The sequence below is a fragment of the Mauremys reevesii genome, linkage group 6 (assembly GCF_016161935.1).
Source record: "Mauremys reevesii isolate NIE-2019 linkage group 6, ASM1616193v1, whole genome shotgun sequence".
Taxonomy (NCBI): domain Eukaryota; kingdom Metazoa; phylum Chordata; order Testudines; family Geoemydidae; genus Mauremys; species Mauremys reevesii.
In genome coordinates this window covers 53052686-53079425 of record NC_052628.1, presented here as the reverse complement: position 1 = coordinate 53079425, position 26740 = coordinate 53052686, and the positions used below count along the sequence as shown (strand labels likewise).

At 41.0% G+C, this 26740-nt stretch overlaps 1 protein-coding gene across 5 annotated transcripts in view; it reads left to right on the top strand.

Annotated features, from left to right (window-relative positions):
• Positions 1-26740, top strand: part of TMEM161B (transmembrane protein 161B) — a 100480-nt gene that overhangs the window by 64881 nt on the left and 8859 nt on the right. Inside the window, exon 14 of one of the 5 annotated variants that reach the window (XM_039543210.1) lies at positions 19500-19655. The exons of the other annotated variants lie outside the window; for them this stretch is intronic. Within the exon in view, the coding sequence (XP_039399144.1) occupies positions 19500-19640 (141 nt within the window). The 3' untranslated portion in view covers positions 19641-19655. Of the gene's footprint in view, positions 1-19499; positions 19656-26740 lie in introns of those variants that run through there. 5 annotated transcript variants of the gene reach the window in all.

Below are 26740 nucleotides of genomic sequence, written 5' to 3'. Positions count from 1 at the left end.
TTTCAATTATTTTGGTAATTTATTTAAACTACAATGCAATGCATGGAGCATGGGAGTGGGGAGTTTTGGAGGAAATCCCCAAATTCCCTTTGTCTAATTAGAATGTAGCTAGGTTTGACTCTTTATTTCTAGTATCAGAGAGGTAGCCGTGTTAGTCTGGTTCTGTAAAAGCAGCAAAGAATCCTGTGGCACCTTATAGACTAACAGACGTTATGCAGCATGAGCTTTCGTGGGTGAATGCCCACTTCATCGGATGCACCTTTATTTCTAGTTATTAGTCAACAAATATATGCATCCATATGCTCAGTATTCATCATAGGCAATTGAAGAGCAGGTAAAGGCTGGGGAGTCAAACTCACAATTTATATTTGCTACTGACCATTTCCAGAAAGGCCGACAGTAAACAGTTCTTGGAGCACATTTTGATAGGAAAATTTTTCAGTCCAAAAATTTAGACCAGTTCTAATCACTAAAGCACTATAAGCGTTGATAAGATCACTGTCATTTACAATAAGGCTCCTTTAAACCATTCTGGCAATGTAAAGGAGCCTTAAAACTTTTACGCCTGTTTTATGTTCCCAGGGGGAATTCACTAAGAATGGGAACAGTTCACTAACAACTATGGGAACAACTTAGCTGGCAGGCTGCTACATTCTGTTTTGCCTGAAGGGACAGAGTCTACCTCACACATACCTCCAAACCCCCAGAAGCCCTAACCCTCCACATGGGATTCACCACAATAGGGAGTGAGAGGGACAGATTCTTTTTTGCTTGCATGTCTGCACACCCAGCCCATCTTCTCCCACCCCTTGCAGTGACTTACATCTCCACTGGCTGCTCTAGGCACCCAAGCCAACATGCCCAGGCTGCCTGAGGGACGTGTAACTGCTTTTGCAGCTTCCCTTTGGTTCCCTGTCAAAAGTCATTTTTCTGCAGGAAAGCAAAACATTTTTGTAGGGGATATGAATTGTACATGTGCACAGTGGTGCAGAATTCCCCCAGGAGCACAAGTAGTAAACCTCTGTAGCATTTAAAGAAGCAACTTTTTGAATAATCCTACTGGTTGTCCATTTGCAATTACTTTGTGTGATAGTTTTGCTGTATTTTTTAAACCTGATTTATGTTTTATGCTTATAAAATGATGCTTTGCCCTAATTTTCAGTATTCTCTGTAACTTTGTTTACCTGTTATGTCCCGTTGTCTTATGTATTTCAAAAGCAGATGGGTATTCACAATATTTTTCATAAAAGGTAAAACAAAGAAAAGTGTACCAAAAATTCCATGTTGTAAATCTGATTCTTACATGTGTAAACGTGGTGTGCCAACAAAATCTTTATTTCTCCTGTTTCTGGTTTTCCTATCTTAAATCATGCCCATATTCCACTTTAGTTATCTTGCATTGTTAACTATCTTGCATAATTTGAGTAGATAAACATTTTCAAGAACAAGCGTGGGAAAACATTTATCTGTGGCAGAAATGGGGGGGGGGGGAAACCTGCTTTTAATCCTAGTGTATCATTCCCTTTTAAGTATAAGCAAATATTTGTACTTAAAAATACTATTAAATTGTTTAGGCCCAGAATTTCACTCAAGTTAAAAATTCTTGTAAACTGTAAATTATTGCAAACTGTACACATCTCCAGACTGTAAATATTTTTTAAATCTATCCTTGTTACTGAGAACTTTAAAATTAATGTTATGTATAACCTCACAATTGTTGCTACTGAGATAGCTTTTGTTAGTAATGGGTACATAGATCCACACATCCTGTTCTTAGAACTGTGCTGGCATAGTAACAGATTGTGAACAAGAGATGAAAAATCTGTATTTGCCAATGGAAAAGGCCAAATCTTACGGAAAACTTCCAAGCCCCTCTTTCTAGATTAGGTTGAGTTTTCAAAAACACTTTCAGTTCCACCATCTTGGCAAGATTGAGCACCTTCATTTGATTGTCTACCAGTTATCACTGTTTTAAAACATCATATTGATTAGACCTGCTCTGAGCAAAGTTGCATGGCGTAGTGCTTTAAAATCAGGCACACCTATGGTGTACTGCAGAGGTCTTCCAAAAGTTGCTAACATAGTGGAACCCAACTGGTATTGGCAAAGCCACATCATTTAAAAAAAAAAAAATAAAACAGAGGATGAGGGTACAATATTACCAACAGCTTTTATACAAAGAACAAACTCCATCTTCTGTGCACACAAGGTGTTACTAAAGTGCCTGGACCTGCACATTCTAGAGCAGATTCTAGGAAATGACATTTCAAACAGACATTTTCTAAAGTTGTGCACATGCCTTTGTGCTTCTCTTGGTAGGTATGCATACCTAGAAGAGAGCCTGCATTTTCTTAAAAGGAGATCAGCTAGTCCTTAAAAACTTGCCATGGGAATTTAATTTTAACTCATTTATATATGTGTGTGTGTGTGTATGTATGTGTATATGTATAGATGATTAATGTGGAAAAATAAATTCTCATGGCTAATATTTTAACCATATATATCTTTTAATTTCCAATAAGTTGATTTTGCTTTTATCACATAAATATTCCAAGAATTCTGCCTTCCCTTTACAGTATTTGTAAGAACACCTCAGTTCCTCCTACACTTTCACACTTTTTTCATACTTGAGATTAAAGAAATTACAATTCTATAATGTTGGAACTGTCTGCAATGGAATGGTTGACTTCGAAAGAAGTTTGTAACAACTGCTTTGCTCCAGGTTTGTAGTTTAAGCGCCAGTCCTGCAAAGACTTGTGTATTTAACTTGATCTCAATGGGACTATTCATCGGTTTAAAGTTTAGCAAGTGTGGAAGTTTCTGCAGGAGTTGAGCATTAATGAGGTCAAATCTAGGATACAAAAGAGCAGGAATTACATGGACGTAGGGGGCTGAACATAATGGATCCAAAACAGGAGACCAGTGTTAACTGTTGTACAGTTTTTTTTTAATTTTTGTATTTTTTAATAGCAGCCTTATGTACTGTTGAATGCTTTTGGTAGGACAGTGGGCTGCCAGCTTGACTTTTAACTATATTTTATAAGAATTTGCACGCTTTAAATTTTAAGCTTTAAAAAAAAATCTATTAAACGTGATTGGTCTGATTCAGCAGGGAAAAAAAGTGATGAAATAAACATTATTAGATGCCTAGTCTGGAGGTAATTATTTTGCATGTTACATGTAAAGTGCTTGTAAATTGAACTGTTTGCATTGAATTAAGTTTGTACCAAAGGAAGCACTTATAGAGCGTTGAGCTTTTAGCTCTTAAAAATGGCTTTAGCAATTAGTATATTTAATGTATGTAGCACACGGTTTGGGGAAAACTTGTTCCTGTAAGCTACTATACATTAGTTTTTTACACTGTGTGTAAGAAATTGTTGCTTAGTGCTGCTAATGGTTTATTTGGAGAATTAAAGAAGAATTTTCTGTTTTGCTTGAAAAGTGTTAGCATGTGTCAGGCAGCATTTTCCTGATGTTGATGAACATAGTAATAAAGCTCATTGTAAGTTTTGATGTTAATTTAATAAAATTCTGTGAAATACAAAGATTATGCTTTTTGAGCTCCCCAGTCATTGTTGGGTGGAAAATTTTATAAAATTTTATAATTTTATAATTTGTTTGTGGTTGATGGTACTACAATCCATTGGTGATCTTCCAGAAAACACCATCCTGGCCACTATGGATGTAGAAGCCCTCTACACCAACATTCCACACAAAGATGGACAACAAGCCCTCAGGAATAGTATCCCCGATAATATCACGGCAAACCTGGTGGATGAACTTTGACTTTGTCCTCAGCCACAACTATTGCACATTTGGGGACAGTATATACCTTCAAGTCAGCGGCACTGCTATGGGTACCCACATGGCCCCACAGCGTGCCAACATTTTTATGGCTGACTTAGAACAATGCTTCCTTAGCTCTCATCCCCTAATGCCCCTACTCTACTTGCACTACATTGATGACATCATCATCTGGACCCATGGAAAAGGAGCCCTCGAAGAATTCCACCATGGATTTTAACAATTTCCATCCCACCATCCACCTCAGCCTAGACCAGTCCACACAAGCGGTCCATTTCCTAGACACTACTGTGCTAATAAGTGATGATCACATAAACACCACCCTATATCAGAAACCTACTGACCGCTATACTTACCTACATGCCTCCAGCTTCCATCCAGGACACACCATATGATCCATTGTCTACAGCCAAGCTCTAAGATACAACCACATTTGCTCCAATCCCTCAGACAGAGACAAACACCTACAAGATCTCTATCAAGCATTCCTAAAACTACAATACCCACCTGCTGAAGTGAAAAAACAGATTGACAGAGCCAGAAGAGTACCCAGAAGTCGTCTACTACAGGACAGGCCCAACAAAGAAAATAACAGAACACCACTAGCCGTCACCTTCAGCCCCCAACTAAAACCTCTCCAGCATATCATCAAAGATCTGCAACCTATCCTGAAGGATGATCCCACACTCTCACAGATCTTGGGAGACAGACCAGTCATCGCTTACAGATAGCCTGCCAACCTGAAGCAAATATTCACCAGCAACTGCACACCATACAACATAAACACTAACCCAGGAACCTATCCTTGCAACAAAGCCCAGTGCCAACTCTGTCCACATATCTATACAAGTGACACCATCATAGGACCTAATCACATTAGCCATGCCATCGGGTTCGTTCACCTGCACATTTACCAACGTGATCTATGCCATCATGTGCCAGCAATGCCCCTCTGCCATATACATTGGCCAAACCGGCAGTCTCTATGCCAAAAAATAAATGGACACAAATCTGACCTCAGGAATCATAACATTCAAAAACCAGTGGGAGAACACTTCAACCTCTCTAACCACTCAGTGACAGACTTGAAGGTGGCAATTTTACAACAACAAAAAATTCAAAAACAGACTCCAAAGAAACTCCTGAAATTGAATTAATATGCAAATTAGATAAAATTAACTTAGGTTTGAACAGAGACTAGGAATGGTTGGGCCATTACACTAATTGAATATTTCCCCATGTTAAGTCTCCTCACACCTTCTATGGGTCATCTCGATTATCACTTCAAAAGGTTTTTTTTTCCTCCTGCTGATAGCAGCTCCTCAATTGACTGCCCTCTTACAGTTGGTATGGGTACTTCCACCTTTTCATGTTCTTTGTATGTATAAATATCTTCTTGCTGTATGTTCCAGTCTATGAATCCGATGAAGTGGGCTGTAGCCCATGAAAGCTTATACTCAAATACATTTGTTAGTCTCTAAGGTGCCACAAGTACTCCTGTTCTTTTTGCCAGAAACTGGGACAGGATGCAATAAATTACCCTGTTATGTTCATTCCCTGTGAAGCATCTGGCACTAGCCACTGTTAGAAGACAGGATCATGAGCTAGATGGACCCATTAGTCTGACCCACTGTGGTCATTCTTATGTTCTTAATCTGCTTGCCTATTTAAAGCTTTAATTCAAATGAGGGATTTAATGTTTGATGCAATGCTGGTGTTTTAGAATTTGCTTAGTGTAATAGAAGTGTTCTAATCTTTAGTTGGCATATGTCTTGCTTTTATGCAGTGCAACCTGACCTTTTAAATGACATATACTTGTTATATACATATTTTATATGACATATACTGGGCTGCAGTATAACTTCCATTATTTTATACAGTGCTGCCCAAATCTGAAATAAGGCAACTTTTAAAACCAAAGATCTATAAATGTTTTTCGTTCTTAAATTTGATTTTTGTATATTTATAAATCTTGCAAATGATACTAGTTACTGGTTCTGAAAATTTGTGCAAAACTCTGACTTCCAAGGAACTATTTGACAACCTAATTAACTGAATAGAGCTAGTCAAAATGTTTCATTGATTTAGCTTTGTTTAAAAAATCCCACAAACAACTTGATTTTTTGTTAGTGTTTTGAAAACATATTTTAGAAACTTTAAAGGAAGAAATTTATCACACTTGTAATGTTTTAGTTCAATTTGTGCATGGGAGGGAGGGTTAATTACTTCTCTGTGACATGATTGTCATCATAGGCCTGGTCCTATTTTTGCTCCAGTATAAGGGTTGGGGTAATTTTTTTTAAATCGATATAGTTAAACTGATACATCACCTAGTGTGGGTCCAGTTGTACCTGAATAAATGTGCTTATACCTGCATAGTATTTTTCCACTTCCTATTTGGGAATGAGCTATCCTAGCTGCATCCACACTGGTGGGATTGTAGTGCTTTATGCTGGTATAGTTAAAGCAATACAACTCTTGTGTGCAGATGAGGCTTTAGTCATGTGAGTAACAGTCCTACAACTCATGCGTCTGATGTAGTGGGTATTCACCCACGAAAGCTTATGCTTCAATACGTCTGTTAGTCTATAAGGTGCTACAGGACTCTTTGTTGCTTTTTACAGATCCAGACTAACACGGCTATGCCTCTGATACTAGTCCTACAACTGGCTCCGTGCAGTTACAAAGATCTGCCCCCAGAGAGCCAGTTGCAGGATCGGGGTCATGGAGAGACTTTTTCGTAGTTTCTAAGATTGGAGGAGATCATTGTGATCATCTAGTCTGACCTCTATATAGCACAGGCAATAGAAGTTCCCCAAAATAATTCCTAGAATATATCTTTCAGGAAAACACCAAAATTTGTTTTAAAAATTGTCAGTGATGTAGAATCAACCACAACCCTTGATAAACTGTTCCATTGGTTGGTCTCGCTGTTAAATATTTACACCTTATTTCCAGTCTGAGTTTGTGTAGATTCAACTTTCAGCCATTGGATTGTGTTTATGCCTTTCTCTGCTAGAGTGAAGAGCCCATTATTACATATTTGTTCCCTGTGTAGGTACTTATAGACTGTAATTGTCACTCTCAACTTTCTCTTTAAAATAAATAGATTGAGCTCCTTTTGGGCTAATCTACACTGAAGCTGTAAATTGACCTAAATTACGCTACTTCAGTTATGTAAATTATATAAGTGAAGTCGACGTAACTTAGGTCCACTTGGAGTGGTATCTACACCATGCTGTGTTGATGGAAGACACTCTTCCACCAACTTACCTTACACTTGTCTGGGAGCTGGAGTACAGACATCAATGGGAGAGCACTCTCCAATCGGTTTAGCAGATCTTCACCAGACCCGCTAAATCGACACTGTTGCATTGATCGCAGCAGTGCTGATTTAGTCATAAGTATAGACAAGCCCTTAGTCTATCTCTATAAAGTATGTTTTTCTAATCCTTTAATCATTCTCATGGCTCTTCTTGACACCCTCTCCAATTTATCAACATCTTTCTTGAATTGCGGGCACCAGAACTGGACATAATAATCAAGCAGCAGTTGTACCAGTGCTAAATATAGAGGTAAAATAACTTCTGTACTGCTACTTGAAATTTCCCTGTTCATGTATCCCAGGATTGTATTAACTCTTTTGGCCACAACATCACAATGGATACTCATATTTGTCTGACTATCCTGGGAGGCAATGATTCTGAAAGATTTGGGAGTCATGATGGATAGTCTCCCATCCTGTAAGTATGGCCTACATTAATTGGTTTTAGATGTACAAATTTACTTTTAGCTGTATTAAAATGAGTGTTTGCTTGTGCCCAGTTTACCAGGTGATCCAGATCACTTTGAATCAAAAACTTCTCTTAATTATTTACCACTCCCCCAATTTGTGATCTGCACACTTTATCAGAGGTGTTTTTTGGTTCCATGTCATTGATAAAAATGTTAGAGTAGGGCCAGGAACAGATAGTTGCGGGACCCCACTGGAAACAGGCTTGCTTGATTATGATTCCCCATTTATAATTACATTTTGAGACCTATCAGCTAACCAATTTTTAACCCATTTAACGTGCGCCATGTTAATTTTATATAGTTCCAGTTTTTTAATCAAAATGTTGTGGTGTAACAAGTCAAACCCATTAGAAGACGTCTAAATATATTCCGCCAATACTATTACCTGTATCAACCAAATTTGGAATATCAAAAAATATCAAATTAGTTTGATAGGATCTATTTTTCCATAAACCCATGTTGATTTGCAATTAATTATATTATCCTCCTTTTATTCTTTTGAGTCAGTCCCAGATCAGTCACTGCATTATCTTGCCCAGGGTTCATGTCAGGTTGACAGGCCTATATGATTTGCGTCATCCCTTTTACCCGTTTTAAAGATTTGGCACAACATTAACTTTCTTCCAATCTTCTGGAACTTCCCCAGTGCTCAAACTTCGCTTGTGTTGTCTTGAGCACCTTGAATACTGGTTCCTCAAAGTGATGTGTTTAATTGCTATCAGTTCTTCTAACAGAGTGCTGGAGCTGGCAGAGCTTTCTTGGGCACTACTGTCCATCTTTCATGTAGGTAAGATTAACTCCTAAGAGGATCCAGGCTATTATTCAGTTGCTTCCTAGTTCATTTTAGACCATAAAAATTAGTGTTGCCAACTCCCGTGGTCTTGTGAAGTTTGAGGTTCTTAAGACCCCACCTACTGCAGTTGTTCAGTGATAACGTTAAGAAAATAAGTTCATAGCCCTTATGGTTGTGGAGAAGAGCTTAAAACATCCAAAGTGTAACCTAAAGGCTCAGGAACCAGAAAACAGTAAAACAAACACACTGGGTTTTTTGTTAATTATAACTCGTAATTTTCTGAGGCTTGGCCCATGAGTTTTGAGTAGTGGGGAATAAGCTGTAGTTGTATTGGCATGTTCCTATCCAGCCCACAAGTCAGAGGAGAAACTTCAGCGTACTAATATTTTAGCTTCTGTCTGTCCCTAGACTTTTTGTAAATAAATTCTTTGTGTGTGTGTGTGTGTGTGTGTGTGTGTGCGTGTGCGCCTTTGAAGACTTTTATAAAAGGGGCCAAAGCTCCTACAACAACTTCAGCCATACAGCTGGTGTTAGGGAAGCGTATAATCAAAGGGTTGTTCCCTCTTATAATAAGAGGTCATAAACAATGGCACAATGACACTTCAGAAGAAAATCTACGCTAGCCATGCTTGCCTTTGTAGCTCTTGTGAGGTTTTGAACAATATTGGTAACAAGTTCTCAGTTTAAATGTTGGAGTTTCCTCTTATTTTTAAAGTTTACCGGTACTTTGTATCATTGTATGTGGAATTTAAGACATTTCCAGTCCAACAAGAGATTTTTACCTGGTCATTTGCAGCCATTGGTCCCAAGCCCGTTTTAGATTCTCTTGTATAGGGTTAAAAATATAAGAATACAAACAAAGGCCCTTATCCTGCAAGGATAACAATGTGGTCAAGACTCTGTCCCTGTCCTTCGATGCCTTCAGTGGGTGACTGCCAGTATCTATTCACTAGTTTGTTTTGACAGGCTTGGGGGCCTAAGCATGGTTTGATCTTTTTTTCTATGTTGTGTTAAAATCATGATTTTTGTAATACTTTATGGTTAACAAAAATAAATAACTAACCAATGCCCCTACCCTGGGCCAATGGTAGAAATTGAACTCTGTTCCTACTAATCTTGAACTCATTAATTAGAAACAATAGCAGACTCTCAAACTTCGTAGCTCACTAGCCACTAGAGGAGGGTGACCATCACAGTTCACACAACTGCACCTATCTTCATCCTCCGTGGGTCAAGCAAAAGCACCCACTCTCAGGCCTGGTCTACACTACGATTTTAGGTCTAATTTAGCAGAATTACCTCGATTTAACCCTGCACCCGTCCACACGACAAAGCCCCCCTTTTTTTACTTAAAGGGCTCTTAAAATCGATTTCTTAATTCCACCCCCGACGAGGGGATTAGCACTGAAATCAGCCTTGCTGGGTCAAATTTGGGGTAGTGTGGACGCAATTTGATGGTATTGGCCTCTGGGAGCTATCCCAGAGTGCTCCATTGTGACTGAGCTGCACAGCACTCTCAACTCAGATGCACTGGCCAGGTAGACAGGAAAAGTCCTGCAAACTTTTGAATTTTCATTTCCTGTTTGGCCAGCATGGTGAGCTGATCAGCACAGGTGACCATGCAGAGCTCATCAGCAGAGGTGACCATGGAGTCCCAGAACCACAAAAGAGCTCCAGCCTGGACCGAATGGGAGGTGCGTGATCTGATTGCTGTATGGGGAGACGAATCCGTGCTAGCTGAACTCCGTTCCAGTAAACGAAATGCCAGAACATTTGAAAAAATCTCCAAGGGAATGAAGGACAGAGGCTATAACAGGGACTCGCAGCAGTGCCGCATGAAAATTAAGGAGTTCAGGGAAGCCTACCAAAAAAACAGAGGCAAACAGCCGCTCCGGGTCACAGCCCCAAACATGCCGCTTCTATGATGAGCTGCATGCAATTCTAGGGGATGCAGCCGGCACTACCCCAACCCTGTGCTTTGACTCCGTCAATGGAGTAGAACGCAACACGGAAGCGGGTTTTGGAGACGAAGATAGCTCACAGCAAGGAAGTGGAGAAACCAGTTTCCCCAACAGCCAGGATCTTTTTCTCACCCTGGACCTGGAGCCAGTACCCCCCCCCCCCAAACCCCTCCAAGGTGGGCTCCTGGACCCTGAAGGCGGAGAAGGAACCTCTGGTAAGTTTACCTTTTGTAAATATTATACAAGGTTTAAAAGCAAGCTTGTTCAATGATTGATTTGCCCTGGCATTCACGGCCAGTACAGCTACTGGGGATGGAGCAGAAATCCTCCAGGGACATCTCCATAAAGCTTTCCTGGATGTACTCCCAAAGCCTTTGAAAAAGGTTTCTGGGAAGGGCAGCCTTATTCCATCCTCCATGGTAGGACACTTTACCACGCCAGGCCAGTAGCACATAGTCAGGAATCATTGCAGAACAAAGCATTGCAGCATATGGTCCTGGTGTTTGCTGGCATTGAAACATCTGTTCTTTGTGTTATCCTCAGGAGAGTGATATCATTCATAGTCACCTGGTTGAAATAGGGTGGTTTTATTAAGCAGACATCCAGAGGTGCCCATTCCTGCTGGGCTGTTTGCCTGTGGCTGAACAGAAATGTTCCCTGCTGTTGGCTTCACTCCCTCCCCCCACCGCGTGGCTATGATCCAAGAGAATTGTGTGTGGGGGGGGGTTGGGTTTGTGCTGCATGTTAACCTGTAAACCCTTGATAGCAGCAGCTCTTTGATTGCGTTGGCTACTTGGATCACAGCAGCCCTCACAGTAGATTTGCCCACTCCAAATTGATGCCCGACTGACTGGTAGCTGTCTGGCATTGCAAGCTTCTACAGGGCTATTGCCACTCACTTAACTGTGAGGGCTGCTCTCATCTTGGTATCCTGGCACTTCAGGGCAGGGGAAAGCAAGTCACAATGTTCTATGGAAGTGCCCTTATGCATACGAAAGTTTCACAGCCACTGGGAATCGTCCCAGATCCACAACACTATGCAGTCCCACCAGTCTGTGCTTATGTCCCAGGCCCAAAATCAGCGTTCCATGCCATGAACCTGCCCAATTAACACCATGATATGCACACTGCCAGGGCCCATACTTTGTGAGAAGTCTATGTACATGTCCTCATCACTCTCGTCACTACTGCAGTCACCTTGCTTGGTTTCGCTTTTGCAGGTTCTGGTTCTGCATATCTTGCTGGATAATGTGTGTGGTGTTTACAGTGCTCATAATTGCCGCAGTGATCTGAGCGGGCTCCATGTTCCCAGTGCTAAGGTGTCTGTGCTGAAAAAAGGCACGAAACAATTGCTCTGGGCTATTGCTCTGAGGGAGGGTGGAGCGACTGACAACATGGCTTACAGGGAATTAAAATCAACAAAGGGGGTGGCTTTGCATCAAGGAGAATCACAAACAACTGTCACAGAATGGCCCCCTCAAGGATTGAACTCAAAACCCTGGGCTTAGCAGGCCATTGATTTCAGAGAGGGAGGCAGGGAGAGAGGGTGGAGCAAATGAATACAAAACAAATCTGGTCTCTTTCTTGTTTTGATCCACTCCATCTATCTTATTCATCTTAGGCTAGCAGCAGAGAGTGCATTACGATTGCTAGCCATCATCAGCTCCTGGGTGCTCGCCAGAAGATGGTGCAGTACGACTGCCAGTAGGGCTGAGTCTCCATGAGATGAAACTTGAAAAGGGAATGACCTAACTGAGTCACTCCCATGTCTGCCCAGGTGCCCTGACCGACCTCACCGAAGTCGGCTAAAAGAGCACCCAGGTGTATGACGACGACGACGCCTACCAATTGTAATGCACCGTCTGCTGCTAAAAGGCAATGAGCTGCTGCTGTGTAGCAATGCAGTACCACATCTGCCCGCACCCAGGAGACATACAGTGATGGTGATCTGAGCAGGCTCTATGCTTGCCATGGTATGGCATCTGCACAGGTAACCCAGGAAAAAAGGTGCAAAATGATTGACGCTGCTTTCACAGGAGGGGGCCTGATGACATTTATCTAGAACCACCCGCGACACTGTTTTTGCCCCATCAGGCATTCATTGAGATCTCAACCCAGAATTCCAGTGGGCAGTGGAGACTGCGGGATAGCTACCCACAGTGCAATGCTCCAGAAGTCAATGCTAGCCTCAGTACTGTGGACGCAGTCCACTGACTTAATGCACTTAGAGCATTTTGTGTGGGGACACACAACTGTATAAAAACGATTTCTAAAAAAACTATAAATTTGACCTAATTTCATAGTGTAGACATATCTCCAGGCTTCCAGTGTCTGTGGTCTTCACCTCCCATGGGTGGAGACGTGCATCTCTTCCTTTCCTGCCTTCACTGTGTTATCCCTAGCAACAGGCAGTCTGCCTGACCAGGACTGCTTTCTTTCTTTTCTGAATCAGTTAACAGCATGATGGCACACACTTATAAATTACTACCCAGTTAAGATAAAAAAATGTTAGAGCATAAAAACAATAAAAGAGCCTACACGCATGCTAATAAACTTACCTGAAATCACCTCAACTGTAGTGTGGGCTGTGGCTGGTGCAGTCCTTCCAGAACCCATGCAAGGGGCTTCCTTGGGGTTTCAAGTTCATCACAGCTTCTGATCAGAACAAGCACCCAGACTTTGAGTACACCCTAGATGCTCTCCTGCCTACAGTAGCCAGCAGTCAGTGGATCAACGGGGTCTGTGGGGAGAAGAGGCTGTGCACCCGCAGCTACGGATCAGCTGTGGAAACATGGACATCTATGAAAAAATTGCATGGTGGATGCAGGTAAAGGGGTACCACAAGGGTCAGCAGCCATGCTGCATGAAAGCAAAGGAACTTCGGACAGATTTAAAGTACAAAGGTTGGTTTAAAGATCATAAAATACATATAGTACATAATCAGCACTAACTTAAATTTAGGTGAATATATATACTGATACAGTTCAGATATTAGCATCCAAGTATTCAGGTACATCCCTCATGAAACCTATCAATTTAACCTATCCTTTAAATCAGCTTTTGTACCAAGTGACTGGAGGATAGCTAATGTGGTAGGGCTCCAAAGGTGATCCTGGCAAATACAGGCCCATAAGCCTGACTTCAGTACTGGGCAAACAAGTTGAAACTGTCATAAAGAACAAAATTGTCAGATACATCGATTAACATAATTTGTTGGGGAAAAGGCAATATGCTTTTTGGAAAGGGAAATGATACCTCACAAATCTACTATAATTCTTTGAGGGGTCAACAAGCCTGTGAACAAGGGGGATCCAGTGGATATAGTGTACTTAAATTTTCATAAAACCCTTTGGCAAGGGCCCTCACCAAAGGCTGTTAAGCAAAGTAAGCTGTCAGGGATAAGCGTGAAGATCCTCTGATGGATTGATAACTGGTTAAAAGATAGGAAACAACGGGTAGGAATAAATGGTCAGTTTTCAAAATGGAGAGAGGTGAATACTTGTGTCCCCCAGGGGTCTGTACTGGGACCAGTCCTATTCAACATATACATAAATTATCTGGAAAAAGGAATAAACAGTGAGGTGGTAAAATTTGCAGCTGATACAAAATTACTCAAGATAGGTAAGTCGAAGACAGATTGTGTAGAGCTAGAAAAGGATCTCACAAAACTGGGTCACTGGGCAACAAAATGGCAGTTGAAATTCAATGTTGATAAATGCAAAGTAATGCACATTGGAAAACATAATCCCAACTATAGATGTAAAATGATGAGTGGTAACAGCTAATTTAAACCCCAAGAAAGAGATTGTGGAGTAGTGAATTGTTCTCTGAAAACATCCACTCAATGTGCAGGGGCAGTCAAAAAAGTGAACAGTGTTTGGAATCATTAAGAAAGGGATAGATAAGATTGAAAATAATATATTGCCTCTCTATATATAGGCATGGTAGACCCACATCTTGAATACTGCATGCAGATGTGGTTGCTCCATCTCAAAAAAGATGTACTGGAATTGGAAAAGGTTCAGAAAAGGAAAACAAAAATGATTGAGTATGGAATGGAGAGATTACTAAGACTGGGACTTTTCAGCTTGGAAAAGAGACGACTATGGGGGGATGTGATAAAGGTCTATAAAATCATTACTGGTGTGGAGAAGGTAAATAAGGAAGTGCTATACTCATAACACAAGAACTAGGGGTCACCAAATGAAATTAATAGGAAGTATTTCTTCACACCACACACAGTCAACCTGTGGAACTCTTTGCTAGAGGATGTTGTGAAGGCCAAGACTATAAAAGGGTTCAAAAAAGAACTTGATAAATTCATGGAAGATAGGTCCATCAATGGCTATTAGCCAGGATGGTGTCCCTAGCCTCTGTTTGCCAGAAGCTGAGAATTGGTGACAAGGCATGGATCACTGGATGATTACCTGTTCTGTTCATTCCCTCTGGGGCACCTGGTATTGGCCATTGTCGGAAGACAGGATACAGGGCTAGATGGACCTTTGATCTGACCCAGTATGACTGTTTTTATGACTTAAGGGGGCCCAGTAGTACCAGTCCTTCCAACCCTTCCCAAAGGATTGGGGCCCTCTAGGGACTAGGGGTTGTCATAAACAGATAGTTAAGGGTTAATATCTCTTTTACCTGTAAAGGTTAAGAAGCTCAGTAAACCTGGCTGACACCTGACCAGAGGACTAATAAGGGGACAAGATACTTTCAAATCTTGGTGGAGGGAAGTCTTTTGTTTGTGCTCTTGGTTTGGGGGTTGTTCGCTCTCGGGACTAAGAGGGACCAGACATCAATCCAGGCTCTCCAAATCTTTCTGAATCAGTCTCTCATGTTTCAAATTTGTAAGTAATAGCCAGGCAAGGCGTGTTAGTCTTATTTTTGTTTTCTCAACTTGTAAATGTTCCTTTTTGCTGAGAGGATTTTACCTCTGTTTGCTGTAACTTTGAACCTAAGACTAGAGGGGGTTCCTCTGGGCTATATGAATCTGATTACCCTGTAAAGTATTTTCCATCCTGATTTTAGAGATAATTTTTACCTTTCTTTCTTTAATTAAAAGCTTTCTTTTTAAGAACCTGATTGACTTTTTCCTTTTGTTAAGATCCAAGGGGATTAGATCTGGACTCACCAGGAATTGGTGGGGGAAGGGGGGGGTGTTAAATTCTCCTTGTGTTAAGATCCAAGGGGTTGGATCGGTGTTCACCAGGAACTTGGTGAAAAAGCCTCTCAAGGCTACCCAGGAGGGGAAGGTTTTGGGGGGGCAAAGTGATCCAGACACTGAAATTTCTGGATGGTGGCAGTGTTACCAGATCTAAGCTAGTAATTAAACTTAGAAGTGTCCATGCAGGTCTCCACATCTGTACCCTAAAGTTCAGAGCGGGGGAGGAACCTTGACAGGGGTCCTGTCCATTTAGTGATCAGGAAGAAGGCCCTGAGCCTTTTAAAAACAGACTATTTATCCAAAATTCTGTTGGTCCCTGGAGAATCCAGTTTGAACTAGTATATGTGATCCTGTCCAGGAGGTGGCTTCAAAGGGCTCATAACAGAAGAATTATATTAGCATCCCCAGTCATACAATTCTATGACAACACATACACAATTGCATTTTTAATACAATGTACCACAAAGGTATTAAACTAAATTCAATATGTTTTAACTTCACTGAATTGTGTATCTTAATTCCATAAGGTTTGTCCATGATATTAGTCTGTCACAGGGCCAAGGATCCATTTTTCCTAGTTTGGGTTACATAAGATTGTTATTGAGTTTCTCATTTCAAGAACAAGTGGAAGTTTTTGACAGGAAGGGAGACATTGCTGAAGTTATGAGAAATCAGTCTCTATCTGGCTTCTAGCGAATGCTTTTCTGTGTGCTGGCTCTGTATCAAACTATTGTCTGGAATGGCAGCTCCAAATTCAGAACCTAGATTACCCACTGTGTCTTCTTTGAAGTTCTCAGAATTAAGATATAATTATTCTTAGTCCCTTATTTATTTCTTTTTCCATGCCCTCTTTATACAAATCTCAATTCTCATTACACATTAACTCCTTGGCTTATGTGAGAAAGCAAACAACAGGATTTTTAGAGATGGCTGTTTTTTTGGTGGCTGCAGAATACATTAGGAGAATTCTGTGCCACTCCCTAGGTCTCCTAATTGTTAATACAATACTTGAAAACTGGATTTTGGTAATGGCACTTGAAGTATTCCAACTTGCTCAGAGATGATTCTGATAATCCAGTGCAGTGTTTCTCAGCCTTTTTTAGTTGGAGGCCCCAAAGGTAGATTGGAAGACGTGCCTCTGTCTTTCTCGTGTCATGTTTTGGCACAGTTGCCACTTTTCTGTCCATCTTACCTCTTCTCTAGAATCCTTTTTCCATCTCAACTTTTTTCTTTTGCCTGTTTCCTGCTCCCGCGAAGGCTACATACTGCTTGGGATAAGGAACGTCAATTTGATGCCCAGTAGTTGAAGCTGCAGGAGAAGAGAAGCTTGGAACTGTAGCACTGCACATATGTCCTACTCCTGTAGCTGGCTGAATTGGGGCGGGGGGGCTGTACAATTCAAGATCATCATAGGTTATCACTCCAAAACCACAGCCAAGATCTGCTGTTTTCACTTACCTCAGATAGTTCCTTAGGCATACAGGATGTTGACAGAGCACTACATCACCCACTGTTCGAGTGTTTGCTTAGACTTTCCACAGTCGCAGTTGGGGTCATTCCTTGGCTTTCATTTGGTCATATTGTTACCAGATTTTACCATCTCAGCTCTTGTTTGATTTAGAGTACACAAATGTTTTCTTTCACGGTCAGTGCCTAGAGGAAGATGTTCTGAAGGAACCAGGTTCTCCAAAATAATTGGCATTTCCCACCATTTTGTTACTCTGTAGCCTTCCATGGTGGTATTTTGGGGCAAGGGATTTTCAGAGGCAAAGCCCTTTCTGGATGGTGGAACGTGTCCATGCAATAGATGTCTTAAATCCTGCACCTGATTTTGTTCCCTTTTTACTGAAGGCATCTTGTCTCATTGATGGTGCAGTCCCTGTGAAGCAGTACAGCTACTGTAGTAGGAACAGCAAAGAATCCTGTGGCACCTTATAGACTAACAGACGTTTTGGAGCATGAGCTTTCGTGGGTGAATACCCACTTCGTCGGATGCAAGTCGTAGGAAGAGAGCCTGAGACATAAGCCCTTGTATCAGAGGCCTGCTATGAGGCTCACAGAATCTGGCAAGAAACAGGGCTGATATTGCAGAAATACACATCCCTAAGAAGTGCTACTCACAGAGTACACACACAAACACATCCTGATATCAAGTGGTACCAGAACATTTTGATATTAAGGATGGTACAAAACCATTCCCCAAGGATAATAGAACACTGACTGCTCCTAAAAGATAAAGTCAGGATGACAGTATGTAATAGAGATGTTTTGATTGGACCAACATGTATGAGATGATGGGTGATAGTTACTGCCCCCTAAAATCGCTAGTTAACTCTGTGAAAGGGGAAGTACTAATTTGTTTGTATCGGGGTGTGACCGGAGTCCCAGGGAAGCCAACCAAGGTCACTTAAGGTGAACTGCAAAGAATGGGTCAGACAATCCCCAAAGCTAGTCAATGTTCCAATACTTGGATTTACCAAGCCAGCACAAAACAGCTTCTGTAATACCTCACAAGTTACCCAGAAGCCAACAACACAGTTCCCTTAAAGTAACCCAGCCTTAGGCCTCCACCCAGACACCCAAGTCAAATATGATGAGGATTACTGAAAACCTTATTCATCAGCTAAAAAAGTTCTACCAATTCCTAAGGACTGGATACATTACCTCCCAGGTTAATGAATATTTCATATCTTACCCAAATACATGCTTACAGCCAATTCTTATTAACTAAACTAAAATTTATTAAAAAAGAAAATCAGACCCCCAACTGCTGTTTCCCCTCATACTTGGGATGTGATTGTGGAGTTTGCAGTTTAGGAATGATGGTTTCCTTGTCCTGCATGGATTGTTTTGTGCAATGTTCTGAATCTATTGTGTTCACTTAATTACTCAGCTCTTTAAAAATATCAAATATTTATTATAAACTGCAAGTAACGAGATTCTGTAACATGAAAATTGAAAGTGGCTTGGAATAGTGGTACTTTGGAAAAGTTACAGACACATGCTTTCCTTCATGTTGAACTTTTTCATTTACTTTTCTTACCTTTTCACATCTGAATTAGTTCATGTTAAGCTTCTGAAGTTGTGAAATATTGAGAAATAAAAGTATTGAAATGGTCAGGACATCTACATGCTAGTGTGTTGCTTACATGGAATTCAATTTGACAATAGATGGCTTGTTTCAAGAATCCTAATTTTCATCTATCTTCTGATTCTTCTAAATCAACAGTGTAAAAAATTGTATAAGGTTTATTTCTGTGTTCTATGTGATAGGGTTATCAAATCCTGAGAAAATAACTATGAAACATTTGTATTTGAATGGTTTACCATATACTTAATAAAAATAGAATTGTCAAAATACTGAAAGAAATTGTCTGCCAGTTATCTGTTTTAAAGCTTGTCTGCTGTATATGAAAGTGTGAATAGTGAAATTTAAAACATTTATTCATTTAAGGTTTAATATTCTATACTCAAAAATAAAAATGCCAAACTACAGCATCGGTCTCAAAATTTGAGAGGCAGCAGCAAGCAAGATTGTTCTAATATTGTTGTAAGCTAAATGTAGTAAAAGCCTGAACACTGTTGGGTGGGTGGGTGTGGGGAGGAATGTCAGATAAAGTTGGGGAGAGGATGGAAGATGTGCTTAAAATTAGTTAGGTGCTCTTAAAATTAGTTAGGTGCTCAAGTACCTTGTTGAATTAGAGCCTGCAGTATAACTGGCTATTACACGTTACCTTCAGCTATAATGTGTTTAAAAAAAAAATTTATTTCTACAAAGAACCCCATAATATGGAGAAGGTTTCACTTAAGCGTCCGTCCCAACAGTCAATAAAACAGCATCAGGATACATATAACAGCTTCACAAGTCTGCTGTTATAAACAGGGTCACTGGAAAACTGGTTCCAAACTGTGTGTATTTTGTCCCTTGTATAAGTCTGCCTGATAGTATGGATTAATAAAGTGCCTTTCATCCCAAAAGATCCCAGAACAGTTACCTGGAGGCTGTGTGTGCATATGTGAATCATGCCCCCAGCAAGATAATGCATACGTTTTTGGGATGGAACAATGCACAGTAGCACAACCCGGAAGAGCAAGAAGTAAAGAAGAAGAATGTAGGTAATTGAAGCTGCAAGGAGAATAAGAACAAAATGCAGATGCCTAAATAGAAATTAGCCCCATCATCCTAGCTGAATACCCATATTTTTATGGGAAGCGACAAAAGCTTTTTAATGACTAAGTTGTTAGGATCTGTCTTACACCTCCTCTAGAAGCCTGCACTGGCAGCAACACTTTCCCCCAGCATCAAATGTAACCCAAAGGCAGGGTGACCAGATGTCCTGATTTTATAGGGACAGTCCCGATTTTTGGGTCATTTTCTTATACAGGCTCCTATTACCCTCTACCTTCTGTCCCGATTTTTCACACTTCCTGTCTGGTCAGCCTACCCAAAGGGAAGAGTGCTGTCTACTGAATATCACACTCTACTCCCTCTGGCACCTTGGCCTTTTCTGGAGGTCTTCTATCCAAGCACTAATTAGGCCTCACTCAGCTTCACAGTGATATACAGCTGATGTACCTTAAATCACAATTACGTATCATGTTCTTAACAACCCAAATATTATATTTAAAGGGACACAGTCAGACAAAGAATTAGTTCTGTGCAGTGACTGTTATTGCAATAAGTAACATTTAAGAATGCTGCAACTGCAAGGTTAGATTTTTTTGGTGTGTATTTGGCAGCAATTAGTGTACAGTCCATTTCACTGTATCTCCCAGTAGTCGGTCGATACTGTATAGTTGGTCAGATTCATTTTTTATTTTGTGTGGGTATTTCACACAGTTGTTTGCAGTGTTTTTGTAGCTGTCCTGGTTCCAGGACATTAGAGAGACAAGGTGGATGAAGTAATATTATGTTGTAGGACCAACTTCTGGTCCTATAAATAGACAAGCTTTCCAGCTACATGGAGATCTTTCACAGCTCTGGGAAGAGAACCAGTTTCACAGCTAAATACAGGGTGTAACAGATTATTTAGCATAAGTAGTTAACATGTATTGTAAGAGACCATTCAAAGTGAGGTGGCCTGTTAACACCTTTGTAGGACAAAAAAGGGGGGTTAGTAGGTTACAGGTTCCTGTAATAAGCCATAAATCCAGTGTTTTTATTAAGCCCATGATATTTAGTCTAGCAAAATTATGAATTTAAGCTCCCAAGCTCGTCTTTTGAATGTGTTGTGCAGATTTCCTTTATGGATGAGGACTGAAAGGTCAGATATGGAATGATCACTTTGTGAAATGTGTTCACCCATGGGTGATGTAGTGTTTTTGTCTTTTATCATTTTTCTGTGTGAGTTGATTCAAGAACATGATTGTCTTGTTTCAATCACATAGTTGTTATTATTGGGGCATTTAGTGCACTGGATGAGGTATACCACATGTTGTGATAGGCATGTGTATGTAAGTGAGAGAATGGTCCCACTATTGGGGAATTTTCTTGGGTTCTATATTACCATGATGTAATCAGACAGCAAAAGGATTTGAGTCCCCATCCCAGCTCCTTTTACCCAGATGCCTGGTTCACCTCAAGGACTCCTCTTCAAATCTCCTGTGGCAGAGTCCTCATAACCCCAATAAGGCTGGGAACAGGATTCCTGGTCTCATCATGGGTCACATAGGACAGCGGCTAGGGTGTCCCCATTCCTCACTGGCCACTTCCCTGACCGAGTGATCACTACATTGAGTTTAAACCAAATAGAATTTATTAAACAGCGACTGTAAAAACACAAACACAACAAAGGAAAAATGGAAAAGATTCAAAGAAGAAGGAACCCCACCTTATGGGCATGGGGAACACCATGAACAGTAGTCTCTGGAACTTAAGAAAATTACAGTCTATTCCTTATATATACCAGGCCTCCTCCCCAGGACCTGGCTGTGTTGCAGTGATACTGCAGGTAAGACACCTGCTTTGGTAGTGACTACATACCCCCAGGTTCTAGGGGCAGGACTCTTTTCCCCAGTATCAACCATCCCAGCAGGTTCATGCACCCCCGCCCCTCCAAGTCTGGCCTTCAGGGCTTTCTTGTCTGGTGACATCTCCCTGCACTGGGCCATTTCTGCCCAGGATCCCCAGTTGCTCACCACACTTAGCTCTAGTATTACTTGTGGTGTGGCCAGCCTTCCGCTATTCCAGCTCTGGTCCCATGGGTCCCCCTGTAGCTCAGTCCTGGCTCACCATTGATGCTGCTGGTCTCCACGGCTCTAACTCCCTGGCTCTGGGCAGCTTCTCTGCCTCCAGCTCAGCTCTGCCTCTGAGCTGCTTCTTTGACACCTCTGGTTCTGGCCCTCTGTTCTCCCCCCAGCTTAGCTCTGGCCTGCTGCATTTTCCTTTGCTCAGCTCTAATCTTCCCTGGCAGCCACCGCTCACATGGAAGATGGGCTCTTGACTCCCTCATTGACCTGCCTGCCCTGTCAGTTTGACTGACTTTGAGTGCTGGCTTTTGCATCTGTTGTTTTGGAAGGGTCTGGTGATGCTTTGAGTTGGTTTGTCCTCATCTGTGGGGAGATTGCTTCTGCTGATGAGTTTGGCAAGGCTTGGAGGTTGTTTGAAGGCCAGAAGAGATGGTTCAGGAAAAAAAGATTTCAGGACATAGTTCTCACTGAGACTGGCTTGTAATTGTTTAATGATACCCCATATGGGTTCCAGTGTGGGTTGGTAGGTGGCAACTATGGGGGAGGAGGCGAGTTTCTCTATTGAAGCAGGTTCTCTCAGGGTATTTGGGTGGCCCATTCCATGATGCAATCTACTTCTCTGGTGGAGTGTCCTTTTTTTGGTGAAGGTGATTTTAAGTGTGTTAAGGTGTATATCCCAGACTTTCTTCTTGGAGCATATTCTGTGTTATCCGAGTGCCTGGCTGGAGAGAACAGATTTCTTGGGGTGTTTGGGGTGGTTATTAGATTTGTGAAAGTAGATGTGATGTTCTAAGGGTTTCTTGCATATAGTTGTCTGTAAGATTCCATTGCTGAAACTGACTGTGGGGTCCAGGAAATTGATGTTAGTGGAGAATGTTCTAGAGAGAGTTTGGATGAGTGGTGGTTGAAGTTGTGGAAATCTATGAGGGAGTTCAGGTCATCTGTCCAGAGGATGAAAATATCGTCTTTGTATCTCAGATATCTCGTCGATTGGCCTCATTGACATAGTCATCGTGGTTGAAGATTACAACGGCACCCATTTATCTGCTGGTTTCTTCACTATCTGGTGGTTGGATTTCAGGGACTATATAGCTGTCTTCTTGGCAGTGAAGAGACTGTGGTGGGTGTATTTAAGGATTTCAGTCCATTTTTTTTCCAGAATCAATCAATTTAATGATCAAATGTGTGGTTTCGTCCACTCTGGGGTGTCCAGTAAGCGGATTCTTTTTTCTTATGATTGTCAGTGGGGATGTGGTAGCTGTGAATGGTGTCATCATCATTGTGAAAAAATTTTGTGTAAGCAAAATAATTTTTCTAGTTCTCCACATGTTAGTATGGTATATGACTCTGTGATAGGGCAGAAGTTCAGTCTCTTGGAGAGTAGTCTTGATGAAGTGATGATTTTAGGGTGTCATGTAGTGTCCATGTGGTGGATCTTGTGTCATGGTTTCTCCACAGAGGTGTTCTATAGGTGTGAACATAAGAACATAAGAAAGGCCGTACCGGGTCAGACCAAAGGTCCATCTAGCCCAGTATCTGTCTACCGACAGTGGCCAATGCCAGGTGCCCCTGAGGGAGTGAATCTAACAGGCAATGATCAAGTGATCTCTCTCCTGCCATCCATCTCCATCCTCTGACGAACAGAGGCTAGGGACACCATTCTTACCCATCCTGGCTAATAGCCATTTATGGACTTAGCCACCATGAATTTATCCAGTCCCCTTTTAAACATTGTTATAGTCCTAGCCTTCACAACCTCCTCAGGTAAGGAGTTCCACAAGTTGACTGTGCGCTGCGTGAAGAAGAACTTCCTTTTATTTGTTTTAAACCTGCTGCCTATTAATTTCATTTGGTGACCCCTAGTTCTTGTATTATGGGAATAAGTAAATAACTTTCCTTATCCACTTTCTCAACATCACTCATGATTTTATATACCTCTATCATGTCCCCCCTTAGTCTTCTCTTTTCCAAACTGAAGAGTCCTAGCCTCTTTAATCTTTCCTCATATGGGACCCTCTCTAAACCCCTAATCATTTTAGTTGCTCTTTTCTGAACCTTTTCTAGTGCTAGAATATCTTTTTTGAGGTGAGGAGACCACATCTGTACACAGTATTCGAGGTGTGGGCGTACCATGGATTTATATAGGGGCAATAATATATTCTCAGTCTTATTCTCTATCCCCTTTTTAATGATTCCTAACATCCTGTTTGCTTTTTTGACCGCCTCTGCACACTGCGTGGACATCTTCAGAGAACTATCCACGATAACTCCAAGATCTTTTTCCTGACTCGTTGTAGCTAAATTAGCCCCCATCATGTTGTATGTATAGTTGGGGTTATTTTTTCCAATGTGCATTACTTTACATTTATCCACATTAAATTTCATTTGCCATTTTGTTGCCCAATCACTTAGTTTTGTGAGATCTTTTTGAAGTTCTTCACAATCTGCTTTGGTCTTAACTATCTTGAGTAGTTTAGTATCATCTGCAAACTTTGCCACCTCACTGTTTACCCTTTCTCCAGATCATTTATGAATAAATTGAATAGGATTGGTCCCAGGACTGACCCTTGGGGAACACCACTAGTTACCCCTCTCCATTCTGAGAATTTACCATTAATTCCTACCCTTTGTTCCCTGTCCTTTAACCAGTTCTCAATCCATGAAAGGACCTTTCCTTTTATCCCATGACAGCTTAATTTACGTAAGAGCCTTTGGTGAGGGACCTTGTCAAAGGCTTTCTGGAAATCTAAGTACACTATGTCCACCGGATCCCCCTTGTCCACATGTTTGTTGACCCCTTCAAAGAACTCTAATAGATTAGTAAGACACGATTTCCCTTTACAGAAACCATGTTGACTATTGCTCAAGAGTTTGTTTTTCTATGTGTCTGACAATTTTATTCTTTACTATTGTTTCAACTAATTTGCCCGGTACCGACGTTAGACTTACCGGTCTGTAATTGCCGGGATCACCCCTAGAGCCCTTTTTAAATATTGGCGTTACATTAGCTAACTTCCAGTCATCGGGTACCGAAGCCGATTTAAAGGACAGGTTACAAACCTTAGTTAATAGTTCCGCAGGTGTGGAGTTGTTGTAGTTGGTTCCGCTTTTTGTTTTTTGTTGGATATCTGTGGTTAGGGTTTTTGATAGTTGTTTTGGGTTTCTTGCCTGATCTTCAGGTAGGTTTCCTGATTTTTTTTTCCTTCCAGTGTGTGGGAGTATGAGATTAGTTCTAGTTGGAGGTGGTCTCTTCTGGAGCATGAGAGGTGCAGATGATTCCTCAGTTTCTCCTTCAATGAGTACCATTCCCAGACTTGAAGAAGAGATCTGTATAATCTCAAAAGTTTGTCTTTCTCAACAAAAGGATTTGCTCCAATAAAAAATATTACCTCACCTACCTTGTCTCTCTATTTCATATCATGTCAGGTGGAAAACTCTACTTTTAACTCAGACTGGCAGTGGAACCCATGGGCATGTGTAATATCTGAAACCTTTTACCTTTGTTTCAAACAAATTGACTAGATTTCATGTTGACAGTGTCCCTTTAAAGATGAAGAGCACACAATAACTATTGCTGGTGTAAAATGTTAACTGGAAGAGAATGAGGGAGAAAAAATATGGTAGAAAGTGAATGCTTTGAAAATAGACTAGTGCTGTTGTATATGAGAGCTTATCACTATGCAAATGAATTTTCTTCAGGAAGTTTTAAAATAATCACTTCAATGTATTTCTAGTAGGTCTGTCAATTAAAAAAAATGTTTAAAATTAAGTTTCCACTGCTGAACTGACAGAATTGCACTGGCCGTGAATCAGAAATGTAAACAGTGTCAGGTTTGTGGGTAAATATCATTATCCGATTTTATAGCTGGAGAAACATATGAAGAGAGGTTTAGGCCAAAGTTTTCAAACCTTGATATCTGAAGTTAGCCTCTTAAATCCATATTTGGGCATCTATAAAAGTAACCTGAACTTCAAAGGTGCTGATCAGTTGCAGCTCCCATAGAGTTCTTATGTGCTTATGTTAGAGTTCCAAGTGAAGGAGACAGACAGACACACATGAATGTTCCCGCCCCTCCCCCCGCCCACCAAAAAAAAAAAAGCTAGCACAAACAGCAACTCAAGTCAGATAAGTGTCCCTCTGGGACTAACATGGGATTTATTTACATTAACACTATGTTCTAAAGCTGAACACAGAAGAAGCATCCTTTGATAGGAAGTGCTCTAAACAGTGGTCTCCAAATGCATTAAAACTACTGATTTTAGGTAACAGAGAACATTTTTCTTCCTCCAAATTTTTTCTTTTTCACTTGCCACATCCCCAGTGACTTGGACTGAAGGAGAAGTCAGGTTCTAAATGCAATGTTCGCTGATTTCAATTTCAGTTGACTTCTCCACTAGTCTACCACTCCCCTCTATCCCAGATATTCTCCAAATATATATGCATTCCATTGGGCCAATGCTCATACTTAACCCAGTTAGTTAAAGAATTATTGGAATTGGGAGGGCATGGCTATTCCATACCATAGTAACCCCTTTCTGCCCATTTCCTCTCCTATGCTGTTAGGATTTTCTTTACACAGATTTGAGAGAACTGCAATTCCTTAATCTTGTGGAAGGTGTGGGTGAGCACACACACATGCAGACCCCTCTTTCATAATGCTACTAAACTGTCTGGGGACGCCTGTGGAATGTCATTTGCTTGTGCTGCCAGTCCTCATGTTTAAGAGCATCTTCCCCAGACCACCTAGTCTGGTCCTGCTTCTTCCTGTTTTCTGTTTTTACTTGTATTTATAGTAATGTGAACACCAATCTGAAACCAGTTTTCACTCCATATATCTCTCTGGCACTTGAGATTTTTCCTCTTACTGTTGTGTGCCCAGAACCCCAGTAAAGTAAACAGGCAGTTCAGGCATGCACATCAATGCATGACTGCATAGACCCATTTGAATCAAAGGAAAGGATTTTGATTAATTTTAATAAAGGAAGAGAAATCTTAATTGAAGTGTTGGCAATTTAGTGACAGGTTTATCA